The sequence below is a fragment of the Oculina patagonica genome, chromosome 3 (assembly GCF_052425735.1).
Source record: "Oculina patagonica isolate OP01 chromosome 3, crgOcupat, whole genome shotgun sequence".
In the NCBI taxonomy this organism is placed as follows: domain Eukaryota; kingdom Metazoa; phylum Cnidaria; class Anthozoa; order Scleractinia; family Oculinidae; genus Oculina; species Oculina patagonica.
The window spans coordinates 13,698,585-13,713,211 of record NC_135760.1 but is presented as its reverse complement, the minus strand read 5'-3'; the positions used below and the strand labels follow the sequence as shown (position 1 = coordinate 13,713,211).

At 39.1% G+C, this 14,627-nt stretch overlaps 1 protein-coding gene, 1 long non-coding RNA gene and 1 pseudogene across 2 annotated transcripts in view; 1 reads left to right on the top strand and 2 right to left on the bottom strand.

The window, feature by feature from the left end:
* Positions 1-689: 689 nt before the first annotated feature.
* On the bottom strand, positions 690-5,736 carry LOC144646767 (uncharacterized). The gene has a single exon (XM_078506454.1). It carries the CDS (start codon positions 5,310-5,312, stop codon positions 4,242-4,244), a length of 1,071 nt encoding a protein of 356 aa, XP_078362580.1. The 5' UTR covers positions 5,313-5,736; the 3' UTR covers positions 690-4,241.
* Positions 5,737-6,569: 833 nt separating this feature from the next.
* Positions 6,570-14,627, top strand: part of LOC144646806 (uncharacterized) — a 153,586-nt gene continuing 145,528 nt past the window's right edge. The window contains exon 1 of the long non-coding RNA XR_013569479.1: positions 6,570-6,605. This is a non-coding gene — a long non-coding RNA (uncharacterized LOC144646806). The remainder of the gene's footprint in view (positions 6,606-14,627) is intronic.
* On the bottom strand, positions 9,512-13,385 carry LOC144646775 (uncharacterized; annotated as a pseudogene).

Sequence of the window (14,627 nt, the reverse complement as noted above, 5' to 3'; positions counted from 1 at the left end):
AGGCGGGCCGGGGACTACTCCCTTGTATAAGTGCGGCGTGGGCATGGGTTTTGTGCCGAGAAAAAGTATTTTTATTTATTTTAATATTTTTTTGAGGAGTGCGGTCTCTATTTGGTTTCCAAAAATAAAGTAAGAGTCGTTTATTCCCTTCCTTTCGTCTTCCCATTTCCGCTCGTTCGGGCTTTGCGCAACCACTCCAAAGAACGTCTGCTTTAAAACGATCAGGATCGACACACGAGATTTGGGCTTGTCAAGTTATCCTTTAAAAAGAGGCTAAACCAAACTAAGCAATCAGACCTGATCAGACGGACCGGTTTTACATACTGCCTAGTTTCTTTTCTTTTCGATTTAACCGACTTTCTAGAAGAAGAGGAGGGTGGAACTGCAAGCAGTCATACCGCGAGTCTGTTCTTTCTCTTTCAGATAAATGCATTCCTCTTCATTTTACGTTAAAGGTAATTTTCAGAGAAGGGGCTCCCTGTAAAGACAAGAAATAGGGGTTTTGTTTTTCATTACGTAGTCAACCTCCTCCCCCCAAAAAATATGATCTCTTTTCTCGCTTAGCACAGGGGCTACTTGCCGCGTTAGTTCGGGATTTGATATTTTTATTTATGATTTTAAGGACAAAAGAGACCTTACCCCCTGTGAACTCACTCATTCCTGTTCTTGCTTAAAATAGACGAAAAAACTTTAACATAAAAGTGACTTTTTATTGGCAACTATTGGTACTACAAAATGTTATACATCTGTTTTTTGAAAACCAAAAGTGCATTATTCAATTCTTCTCTTTTTTTCTTTTGTTTCCTTTAAGGAAATACTTCTGATACTAAATATGAAGTTCTATTTTACACATTATTTAATAAACGTAATATGAACTTTCTCTGCTCAGCTTAACAGCGCTACTAAATATGAAGTTCTATTTTACACATTATATAATAAACTTATTGTGAACTTTCTCTGATCAGCTTAACAGCCCTACTAAATATGAAGTTTTATTTTACACATTATATAATAAACTTATGGTGAACTTTCTCTGATCAGCTTAACAGCCCTTCTAAATATGAAGTTCTATTTTACATGTTATATAATAAACTTAATGTGAACTTTCTCTGCTCAGCTTTACAGCCCTACTAAATATGAAGTTCTATTTTACACATTATATAATAAACTTATTGTGAACTTCTCTGCTCAGCTCTACAGTTCCAGTTTACAAGAAATAAGACAGCCTTACATGACTATTAAATCGACAAAATGTACCAACAAAGTCAAGACAGCTGACATAAGATCTATGTATATAATGAGCTATTAAAAACTATTTTCTGAACTGCTGATCTATAATATTTATTTTTGTCATGTCAAGACTCAGCCATACATACTTATGCACCTATCAATGTTAAGCCGCAGGAGGGGGAGGCTAGGCATAGCCCAGGCATTTGATCTTAGCAGAGACTTTCTGTTCAAATGCCCAACCCCAGAGCATTTGTGGATGTTCAAAAGAGTCATAAAACTTCAATAAAATGTTGTAAGAAAAATCCATTAAAACGGTCAAAAGTCCCTACTACAGGCAAACCATTGCTGTCCAAATCCCGTGGTTATGCCCAGCACCCCCCACCCCCCAGCGGCTTAACATTGATAGGTGCATTAACTGATAAGATGACTGAAGAGACACCATGCTACTATGCTGTATGTTTTTCTCTATGTATAACTTTAAACCTAAAATGCAACCTTCTTTACAGAGCAGCACTCTGCAGTGCTACCTTAACGATTTACTGTATTTACAGAACAGTGTAAAAAAGAGAAAGTTATAGCCTGCAAATGCAGCGGGTTCTCATTTGCTCCTTGCTGCTTATAATTAAATGCATGTTTTCCCGGGAACACACAAAGTGACACCGAGCAAAAGGAGTCAGTGCATAAATTAGCAGGCTAAGGAACCAGACTATCATAAAGTTCTGAAACAATATCTGCCTCATCTTGATTTATTTTAACCCAAAATGAAACACAAAATATGTTTTGTTGGGAAAATAATCCCAAGTTGAAAAAGATTGATTTTTCTCAAGAAATACCTTATAAAAAATTTAAAGAAAGAGGTTCAGAGCTTCTCAAACTCATTAATAATTCATCAAGTTAAAACAAAGAAAATTATAACCGTGACGGTGCTTTGGAAACCCGATCTTAATTAACATAGATTTTTACGATTTTATTTCTCTGTTTACTTCGTAGTTTTTGTTTCAGTTGAGAAGATATATCAAACACTCGAGACAGTGTTTCATCGGCTATCCAAACACCTCGAATTTCGTCAAAAATACTCCGCTGCGTGTTGTATTTTCAACTCTCTTCTCGGTGTTTGGATATCCCGATGAAACACTGCCTCTCGTGTTTGATATATTACTTCTAGATTTCAAAATTTTCTCAAGGGCATGCCCCCAGAACCCCCTAGTAGCAAGATCTTGCCTCGTCTATAGAAAATGTCTGGTTATGACCCTGTTTTTTGCTACTTTCAAACCCTACAGGACTCACTCTCTGAGAAACCCCTTGTTTTAAAAATTTAAATTTGGATGAACAGGGTGGGGGCCCCGGAGGTGGATGCCCAGATTGCAACCCCCCTCTTAGTTGCTTTGTGACCTTGTTTGCTATCACTTGCTTCTCGCCTGCTTCCGTTTATACAAGGTCGACTTGGAGCAAGTCTACAATTACAAAGTTATCAACAATACTATATTGTACAAACAACCTGAATATTACTGATAATTGCCAACAACAAGTGAGGCACTCAAAGTTTATTCTTTTCTTTTAAAAGGGGAAGAAAGGAAAAGATAAATTACCACAAGGTGGACCAACCAGGAACTTCTGGTTTTCAAACCCTGAGCACTCAGCTATGCCACATCCCTTAACATACAGCATTTTTCTGTGATACAGAGAGCATTTCGGAGCATAGGTCTTGGAACTTCATGCAGGTATTTATGCACCAGGTAAGCAACATGATCATAAAAAGTAAATGTTGTTTTGTTATATCACTGAAACTACAGCAAATGCTACCACCTTTCTACTTCACATCTACATGTATTCTAGAACCTAGTGAAAACAACAAATACCTGCAGGTTAGTTGGAATACTCAAAACTATATTGTTAATGTTGTCTACAAGTAAAACAACTTTAATTACAGTGATCCAGGGATTATAGACAATGAAGCAACACTATACAATTTTAACAGGAATGTGCTACTTCCCCCCACCGGTATATAGACCAATTCACACAACAAGTGTTTTGGGTAAAGTATCCTTAAAAATTGGCACATTTGTGTACACTATCACCCTAACTAATGTATAAATGGAAATGTGTTGGGCATGGGTGCTGAGATTATGAGCCTTACAATTTTTTGCTCTGAAAACTGGAGCCCCGTAGGTTTACTTCTTGGAGTCCTAATATTATTTTCCTGCAAAGTGTGGAGCCAAGTTTACCCCTGAGTCTGACTTGTCCCCAGTCGTCTCTCGTGGGGAACGGAATGCTAGAAGCGTGACCAAACTCATGGGAAGGAGGAAAAGGTCCCCTCACGCTCCCCTCGGCTGCTCTTGTTAATATTAATAGGAGACGGAGAGACGACTGGGGACGAGTCCAAAGCCCGGAGCCCAAAGCCCTGTTTTTTTTTTGTTTTTTTTGTTTTTTTTGTTTTTTTTTTTGGGGGGGGGGGGGCGAGAGAGAGGGTTGGAGCCCTATAAGCCAAGGTTTTTTGTGTGTCCAAAACCCTTGAACCATAAAACCCTTTGAAAGCCTGGTTTCTGGGTTAAAACATGTCCATTAGAAAACAAGCAGTGCCCTAAAAATCCAGATATTTTGAAGTACTTTTACTATTACTTTGAAGTACTAAATTAACAACCCAAAACTTTTGTCATGGGTTCACAAATCTACAGGTGCTGTGTCCAAAAGACTTGTCGTTTACACCAGCTTTCAGTGTTATGCCCATAGCTATCTCTCAGGGTCCTCTCACAAACATCTTTCAACATCATCTTTCGACAGCATCTTTTGACGTGCTGTTTTAAATGAGCCAATCAAATCCAATGTATACCGTTGTTGGTTTCATCCAAATGAGCCCACAAGGTCAGAAGGTTATGCCAGTGGACAGTGATTGGCGGATTACGGACCTCGAAAGATGGATGCGGACAGAAAGCCGCTATGCACATAACACTGAAAGCCAGTGTAAAACAAGGCTTCTGTCTAACCTCAATAAGTACAGCATATGTAGCATCTTACTGCTGTACTTGACCTCTATTGTCTACAACAGTGACCTCAACATCCTCGTCATCATACTCTGATCTAGGGCTGGCTGTCACACCTTCCCTGATGTATGTAGCTCCAAGTAACGATGGCTTGGGACAACAGCAGGTGCGCTGCATAGCGAGCACCAATGACTTTCTGAACTTTCTTAAACGCCACGCAAACACAAAAGGATCCAATGCAAACTTCCACAGTAAGAAAATCTGGGTGATCATCACTGCGATATATGCTCCAATTGAAAAGTCATTAAACATTATGAACAGAGATATGCAGAATGGCCAGACAGTTATTATCAGAATAAGTGTCAAAATGAATGTTCCATAGACAAAATCTTTTTCAGCCTGACGCCGCTGCTGTTCAGAATCTGTTGGCTCAAGCGAAGAACCTCTTCCCTCTGTGTTTTCTCCCAAATCTGCATTTCGATGCCGTTCAGCTAGGTTACGGAATTCGTAGTATATGGCAATGTAGAGAATCACCAGGACAACCGTGAGTAGTGTTACATGAAGTATCATGTCAGTCAAGAAGTATGCATATCCGTCAACTTCAAACATCTCAGGTAGCAGGGCAAAAAAGATAGCATAAATCCAGATTACAACCACTCCAACAAACGCAGACTTTGGGCTCACAGTTGTCTGGTAAACCCTGGGGTACTTAATCAGCAAATACTGAATTATTGCCAGGGCTAGCATGAGAAGAAATGAAGTGTTCATTGTTATAAAAGAAAAAGCTTGTGCGAAGCGAAGAAAGAACTCCACATCCTCCGTGTCTGATACGTACTGCCATATATAAAACACCACAAACGCTGGCTCGACGACCAGGCCAGTGAGGAAATTAGCGCTTGTTAGACCAGCGATCACAATTGCAGACGGCGTTCGGAGACACTTCAGAGGGTCTTTGTAGAACGTCCACAGAAACAAGCCATTACTGACAGCTGTTGCCACGGCTAGGACAGATATAAAAATCAAAACGGACGCTTCAAATATGTTAAATACATATAAGTCGCCATCTTTAGTCGTCGAGTTTGTCACATTCGTTGAATTCATGGTTTCTTGTTCAAGCAAACTGCGCAGCGTTTAGCGTAAGTTGGAACTATCAACAACGGCTGAACCGTCTGATCTATGACTGCTTCCAGCTCCTTAAATTATTGTGAGCTATTTGCTTGAAGCTGTTTGCAAGCAGCTTGCAAGGAGGACTCCAAGAAGGACCTTCCCTCGCCCGCCCACGCAAAAACAAGCAAAAATCTTGGCCGGGAAAACTAAACATTCGGAGACATGGGGATAATTAGCACCCAGGCCTCCACTGGGATTCGGCCCAACGAGAAAGAAGAAACGAGAAAGAAAGGCAGGTTCTCACTAGAGACGGAGAATTAGCTTTAATTAATAGGTCGCTTACGTACTTATGAGCTTTTGAGAATAGAATTTCGGAGTCATAAGCTTGACGCAGTCAGAAGAACCAGAACGCTTCCATTTTCTTCCGATCCCGCTTATGGCTCCGATCCAGTGATCCAGTGAAAACCATAATTCCCTGATAATTCGATTGATGAAGTCGCAAACAGAAGCGGTAGCCAAACCTATCACAATGCTAGCTCTCAGGTCCTCCGAGTACTTCTGTATGCCTGCGACTCCGAAAATTAACTTTTTACCACGAGCCTAAATTGGGGACAGGAGATTATGAGCTGTCGCAAAGGTTTTTTTCTTTTCTTATATATTTATTGTATTACGAAGCCAGGCTGTTTGTGGCTCCTGCTTTTCACTGGATAATACAAGTCGGCACACACTATGGGAGTGGGACTAGTTGCAGGGACTTGCTTCGGGGACCAGTCCCCTAGTGTGTACTTGTATCACAGGGAACCCAAACGCTGTATAGTGCAACCCCGATATAACGATATGCCAAGGGAGCAGTGAAATTATATCGTTATATAGAGGTATCGTTATATCGAGACTCCCGACATAACGATATGGCCGTAAAATAGCCGAAAATATCGTTATATCGGGGTAAAATTAAAATGTACTTTTTTACTGCATATTATTTAATTAAACTTGTTATGAGTATCAAATAATTAAAGTTACAGGAAAACTCAGAAACAAAGGCATCAGCCTTGAAATCACGGCAACGTATACGTTTGGTCACAAAAAGGAGTCAAAGATACTGAAATTGAGAGACTGCAAGCTGTTGACAGAAACGTTACAGATTACTGTACTCGAATTATATTAAATTCAATTTTTATAGCACTGATACTGTAATATCGTTATATCTCGGAAGATTTTAACGCTCGGTCCGCTAAATTCTCATCGTTATATCGGGAATATCGTTATATCAAAGATCGTTATATCGGGGTTCTGTTCCATACATTTTACTGTAACTTTTGCCGGGACATAGCATATTCATCGTTATACCGGGGATATCGTTATATCGAGGATCGTTATATCGGGGTTCCACTGTATTAGTTATTCATAATCTTAAAATAAAAATGTTCTTATTTACCTGCGTTCCTGTGTTTTTTTACCGGTTTTAGGGGCGATTTGAATCAGAGCGAAGGTGGTTTATGTTGCGAGTTTTAAACGGTAATAACCTGCGATCAGGCGTTATTTTTCTCGCGGCGGAGGGGTCAACGGTCACAATGTCAATACGACGCACCTCAATTATGTCTCAAGTTTTACTTTAACTGTTATTATTAACTATGGCTCCCCTCGCGTGAGAGAAGAGAGAAGGAGACAAGGGATGAAACTAAAAATCAGGGTAGCTTGAATTCGAGGCGTAATTCTCTTGTTTCTTAACAAAATCTGCCAAAACGTTACAGATCGGATAAATAAAAGTTAAATTGTCTCTCTTCTCTTCTCGTGACCATTAATTGAAACACGAAACTCCCCGCGAGGAGAGTTAATAGTTAATGGTGTTAGTAACTTGAGTTAATAAAAATTGAAACTTGCGGCGCGTCGTATTAACATTGCGACAGATCGATTAACTCGCAACGTAAACCACCTTCGCTCTGATTCAAATCGCCCCTAAAACCGGTAAAAAAAAAACACAGGAACGCAGGTAAATAAGAACATTTTTATTTTAAGATTATGAATAACTAATAACTTCTCGTGACCATTAATTGAAACACGAAACTCCCCGCGAGGAGAGTTAATAGTTAATGGTGTTAGTAACTTGAGTTAATAAAAATTGAAACTTGAGGCGCGTCGTATTAACATTGCGACAGATCGATTAACTCGCAACGTAAACCACCTTCGCTCTGATTCAAATCGCCCCTAAAACCGGTAAAAAAAACACAGGAACGCAAGTAAATAAGAACATTTTTATTTTAAGATTATGAATAACTAATACAGCGTTTGGGTTCCCTGTGCTCGTATACGCAGTGCATGAGCCGCGATCCGGAATTAAAAAAACTCTTTTACGACTCCGACGCTCTGCGCGCCTCCTGATTACCACTCTGACTCCGTCGTCAGTGAAAACCAGCCTTTAATGAGGATGGTAAAGGGTTCTTTTTTTTCGTGATCCGTGAGAGGCCTTTTTTTCCTTGTGAATCACGAAATGACTATTTTATTTTTCGTGAAACTAGCCTGTGAACAGGCTACGCGAGTGAAGCGAGCGGAATAGCTGGGAATCGTGAAACGGGAACTAGGTCATCTAGACACCACCACCCCTCCCCCTTTTCTGCGAGAAAGGTTTATTTCAAGTTCTACGTGGAAAAATTGGTGATTTATATCAAAATTTCCCAAAGTGTTTGGTTGATTGTAATGTTATGTATTTATTATTTTGTATTCTTGTTTCTTTCTGTTAGTACTTTAGTAACAAAGGGTATCTTTCAATTAATTATTTAGTTTATTTTTAATAAAGATTAAAAAAATCAGTATGCAATCAGTCAGTCAATCATTCCTTTTTTTTTCTATCGGCAATCCAGAGTGAGTATTTTTTTATTACGATTTCTGTTATCAGTCAATAACAATCGATAATTTTTTTCGACCAAAAAAAGTGATCCTCTTTCACTCTTGATATAGCAGATTCATTGCCGGACCGGTCTACATCCCCCCCCCCCCCCCCCCCCCCACACACACACACACACACCTGCCCCCCGGCATACCAGTGCTACACCTCAGCATCTCGTGTAACTGATATTTGTCGAGCTCCACTCAGACATACAAGCGAAAAAAGGTTTTATTGTTACGTTTTTGTGATAACACATATATTGCACAGCAGACAAATAAACTATAAACAAACAGCATGGAAATGATCAAAGCTTTCGTATTTTTAAAGGATTTTGTTACGTTATCTTAAGTCATTTTCTGATTACTCTCAAATTGAAAGAAACCTCAAAAATAATAGTTTTCTAATTATGAAAAACGCCAATGGAGTAATAAAAACAAAAATAAATTAGGATGGTTTAAATTGATGAAGATTTAGACAGATTACAGATGCCAAACTTGAAAAATTTGCCATTTTTTTCAATATGCGTTGTCTGTAGGCTCGATTTCCGCCGCCTTCTCGAGTTCGGTCTTTGTTTCCCCCCGATTTCCCCAAAAAGCGGCTGGAAATCGAGCCTACGTTGTCCGTGACGTAGATCCTTTTAAAACTTACCGTAAAATTCCTGTTATAAGCCCTGGGCTTATACAATTTCATAAGGGTTTGTGGGTGGGATATAAGTGGAGGGGCTTATATCCGGGAGGGCTTATAAGCGGATTAAAAATAACGTTCCGAAACGGGCCACTGGAGTGTTGATTGAAATGCGTTTTTTAGCTAAAAACGCATAATAACGCAACATTTAGCCCTTTTCAGTACTCTGATCCGGCAGAGGGGGGCTTATATTCGGGGGGGGGGGGGGGGCTTATAATCGCATGTATTTTTTTTTGTTTCCAGGTGGATGGGCCTATAACCGGGGGGGCTTATAAGCGGGGGGGCTTATAACCGGAATTTTACGGTATATTATCATATAGTTCAAGGTAAACACAGAGGACTGGAACTAACTCTAGCAGTCTGCAAATAGAATATTTGCCCAAACTCAAATGTGCCAATAAAGCAATTAAATGGGATTCAATATTTAAAGTGCTGTGCGCTTTTTTCACACTGAAAGGCAATCTGTACAAAGCGCTCGACATTTTTACAGGATCTGCTTGTTAAGTAAGACAGACAGTTTCTGGGAAAGGCGTGGAAGGGGGAGGAGGCCGTGTCCCACTGCATGGTCAATTTTTCTCGCTGTCCGTTTTGCACTTTTGATCTGTTTTTATTTTATTTTTTCAAATTACTGGAACTAATTTATCTTTATTACTCTTGTGATCCGCACAGCATAGGTGTGACTTACAACACTTTCTTTTTGTATAAAACTTTTGTTCATTTTCTGTTTCTAGGAGCACACATTATTTAATCGATTTTCTCGCGATTTTGATTTCACATACAAGGCGTTACACTCCAGCCAAAATAGTAATATTAATACATATTTGAAGTATACGTGTCAAACTGTTCAAACAATAAAAGACAAGCATTGATTACGCTTAATGGCCTCCAAGAAATTAAAAACGTGAATCTCAACAGAAACACATGAACTCAGAACAGAGAAAAATAAGTCTGATTACAGGATAAAAATACATTCGTTCACCCTTTGTTTGGGGCTTTTAAACTTCAGTTAACAGTTCGTTTATTTTGATTTAAGGTTCTAGTTATGCCATATATATATTTTTTAAATGCCACAGTTAAAGTGAAATCTCGATAGAGCGATTAGCATTTCTATCATTTGCGTTTCCATTTCTTTCCGTTTTCCTTCGAAAAAACAGCATCTTTATCGTTCGACGATAAGTTGGTAGGCGCCAGGCATAAACAAAGGTATCCAGGCAAACTTTGACAAATAACAGCAGATCAGAGATTTCAAGAGCTATCTGAAAATTCTTAATGGTCTGTGGAGATAACTCGTTAGATACGGAATACAAAAATATCTGAGCAGTTATCACATGGGGTAAGGCAGACAACAAAAGAATAGCTGCTAAATACATTGCCACTGCCGTGAACTGCTGCTGCAGGTTTTCACGGCGAGTTTTTCGTTTCGTCTTGGTGAAGAGTTTTCCTCCGGCAGCTGAAACGCGCGCCCTCGGTTAACATGGCGTCTAAAGGCTGCATTCAGTAACAACAAAATCACCATCAAGTTCACTGACAGGAAAGAGGAATTTACAGCTAGATTGATCTTTAGAAAAGTGTAGTGATTTATTCCCGTGAACTGCAGAGACGTGAAGATCAGTAAATACAGTAAGCTCAGTAAAATGAAAATAATCGCGTTTCTCTTTGTAACGATTCTCTTAAAACTGTGCGGGCATTTGATAGCGATGTACTGGGACCATGATAAAGCCAAGAGAATCAGGAACGAATAGCAGATAGCTACGGTGGAAATGTTGCTTCCGGCTGTAAAAAGCGTTTTTAGAACGCTACTGACTGCATCCACTCCCTCGAAGTACACAACGTAATAATACGTTGCGAAAAAAAGGTTCTGTTGTAAGCGCTGTTATCAGATCCGCTAAGCTTATTCCCACGATGAAACTTGTTGTCGGGGCACTAAAGCAATTCAGTGGGTCTTTCCAAATAGCAATAAGAAGAAGAACATTGCTTGTAACTGTGGTAACAGATAAAACGGACAGACATACAGCACTAGCCAGGTGAATCGCCTCTCCAGCCATCTTGAAAAAAAAATGCCTTTCCTGTCTTCGATCGTTTTCAACGCGAGTTTTCAGCGCTGATTTGTTTGCAGTGGTTGGCACGGACCGGAATTCACCGAGTCTTCTTCCTCAAAACGTCGTCAGTTTGGCACCAGAAAGTGATCGTTTTGACAAAAAGGCACTTGATATAACTTAATTAAACGCCTGCACTGTTTTCTTCAGTCGAGCCCGTGCGGAAATTACCTCATCAATAACTGGAGGTAAACCTAGGCACAATTATATTTCCTCTCCTCACATCTCAGCAGGTGATAACAACTGAACAGAAACAAGCTTGCTTTGTTGTTGAAATTCAGAACAAAGATCAGCCTCCGTTTCTTTTATGATTCGTATCATCACTGTCGAGGTTTTGTGGTTCTCCAATGTTTTCTCGGCATTACTTTATCTAAACGTAAAATAAAACCAAGAGTTTAAAAAGCGAAATGTATAAATTGATCTGACACGCGCCAACCAGCGTAAATTGACAACCCGTCCGCAGCTGCCTAGCTTCCAAGGAATATTTGAATTTAGTGGCTGCAATTTTGTTGACTTATTGTTTTGTCACCGCTGTGACAGAATACTGCAACAAAGTAAATTCATTTAAAAAATGATAAAGCAGGTTGTTCTATTTCTGCATTTGTTTTGTTCTCAAACAATTCTTTTCGTTCAATTGTAAGCACTGTTCATGGTTGATTTCAGTTTTTCAACGTACAAAACTTACACAGCGTACAAAACGTCTTTAAAAAACACATCTCTTCTAGGAGATGTACGCACAGTACATTAGAAAATTTGCGTTCTATAATAACTATTTGTGGTAAAAATAAGCTAAACACTTCAATATACAAACGATTCCGCCTATATAGTCGGTAATTATAGCCGTTAAAGGCACCGCTTTCCAAGAACCTTTCATATCACTTTTCTCTCTTTAACAAAGAGGCGTTACATTTTTAAAATGTTTTGGATAAAGGCATCGTTATTGTCAAGGTTAATTCATTCCCCAGCAGATACTACAAAAGTCAAATAGCGGTTCTGTTGATGAGGGCAAATAGCGGTCCAGTTGATGGGGATTATATTTGGCAGGTCTTTTTCTAAACTTTTATTTGTATATTGTACCAATTGACAGTGAGGTATAACAGTTTCCACCGTGAGAATAACATATACAATGAATCTTGAAATGCTGGCGGATTGGAAAAGGCCGACAGGTATCAATTATTGTGGGAGTTAGTAAATATATCACATCAGTTTAACCGCAACCAGGCGGGATTAAAATCGAGAAAACCGCCCGCATGTTCGCCTTGTTCTCAAAGGAAACCCTGCTAATAAAGAGAAAATCGATCAATACTCAGCGAGAAAGAAAGAAACAACATCTGATTGTGTCTCATGGGATTAAACGAGTGATTTTTACACTTCTGTTGCTCGATATTGCTAAGAAATTGAGTAACAAACAAACTAACAAAACTTTGGTTTCCTATCTCTTTATAACGAAAACATTTTAAGCCGAAAATGTCAAGTATAAAATGGTCCCGGTCGCCAATCTTCATCAAAATACCAGATGACTGATGAAATAAACAATGCACTTTATGTTAGATGAACAAATGCTTTTTCTTAACAACTTTTTCTCAATCAGCAAGGCCCCCAGACGATTCCAGCTCAAAGCGAAGTTTTAATCGATTTTTTAGACAGTCGGTGTTTTTGAAAATCAGCGATATTATCGAGCCAGGTAAAGTGTTAATTGTGCCAAAGAAATCGGTAAATCCATTAACACTGAATTTTAAACACATTCATGTTCCCACGGCAGAACATGTTATTGTAAATTATCGATTTCTTTTTCTGTCCACCTTATAATTTGACTGAGAAAAGAAAAACATTTAGCGATAAAATGTGGATATCTGGAAAGCAAATGAAAGGTAAAAAGCCTTTGACCTGTGTTTCACCTCGAGTCATTTTCGCTTCATTAAAGTAAAATTTGGCATGACTGTTTTAATGGAGGGTCTTAGGTCATGGGAGCAGACAGATCAAGGTAAATGAAGCCTCCAGATGGCAAGAATAATCCAGACTTAATTGAACAGATATGGCATTTCGAAATTCAGAAAAGCAACGAATTGAAAACTTCTTTGAAAGCATGTAGATGACACGATAATGTTAAATGGTTTTCGTTCGACTGTTTTGACCAATCAGAACGAAGAAGCCATCCACTCGGCCAATCAGTACAGGTATCAATCCAAAAACCAATCGTTCGTCACGTGACCTTTCCCGCGCTTGCCAGCGGTTACGTTTCTGCTTCAAGTTCTGATTGGTCTTTTTACTGCGCTGTTAGCAGTCTCTGCTTTCTTTGGCTTTATGTTTAGCCTGCGAGCAGTCTCCCGATTTGATCGGCGAGAGAAGCGAGCTGATAAGGGACTACGGGAGGAACAAAAACGTTTTTGTTCCTCCCTTAGTCCCTTCTCCCTTTCTTCTCTCCCACCTCCCTCCTTTTTCTTCCCGCCTTCTTTTCGCACCATCCTCCACCGGAGAGCCTGTTCACAGGCTACTTTATCTTATGATGCGCTGATACAAGTTTTTCAAAACGATACGATATCGATACGATATTTGGCTTTTTTTCAAAATATCAGTGTATCGAATATTTAGTATCGAATATCGGCCCATCCTTAGCTTTATCTTTAAAACAGCAACTTTACTGGCTCAGCTCAAATTCACTAAGGAACGACAAAAAAAAAACCTTGCACGGGATAATGTACAAAAGCAGTTTATTTTTGTAAAAAGTCCTTTTCCCACTATTACGTTCACTGCAAATTAAATTTGCACTTTAACTGAAGTATAAAACTATGATTTTAGCCAAAAAATAGCTGCGCACTCAAGATTTAAACTACCTCCTCCACAGACATTTTGAAAAACACCTTGCAAGGTTATCATTCCTTGCACTTCGCCGTTAGTTTCTTGCGAGCGACTGGTGAAAAGGCAGTTGAAATAACTTGAGTATTGGACAGAAGACGCCTCTAATTACGTCCCAGCATCGATACTAAGTTAAAGGAACTGTGTCACGGATTTTAGCCAAATTAAGGCATGAGAAATGGCCATCAAAGTCGGTGAAATATAAAAATAACCGCTGAAGGAATATGTCCATAACACAGCAAAACAAAGAAGGTACGGATGACCAAAAGTGAAGAAGATGAAACGGATTGCGATATGGGTTTTTGAAAAAATGTTGGGCTGAACAGTCTTCAAAGTTAATCTCGTTTGCTTGTAACTTTAAATTATAACGCCCAAGAGACACATTTGGTTGTTATGAAGCTGTGGTTTTGTCATCATGATTTAGAAGAAGTAATTAGAAGTAATTTCATTGAAAACATTACATTTCATAACGAGTATTTGGCAAACCGTAATAAAATGAACTTAACTCAACCGTGACACAGTCCCTTTAATCTGCATTTTAATCGGACGATCACCAAATGAAAACACTTAAGCTGCTTAAGATGAAACCCGCCCATAAACATGGTCAGTTTTAAAGAAAGAAGAGCAACAAAACCTTACAACTACACAAAGCATAAATAGACTGGAAAATACAATGTACAAGTCCAGCCCCTTCTAAATAAAATATTTAAACAGGTTTTAACATGGGCGCAGTGTTAAGCGTAAAAGGACAGTATGCACCAGGGACTTCTCCTGAATTTCACGCCACGA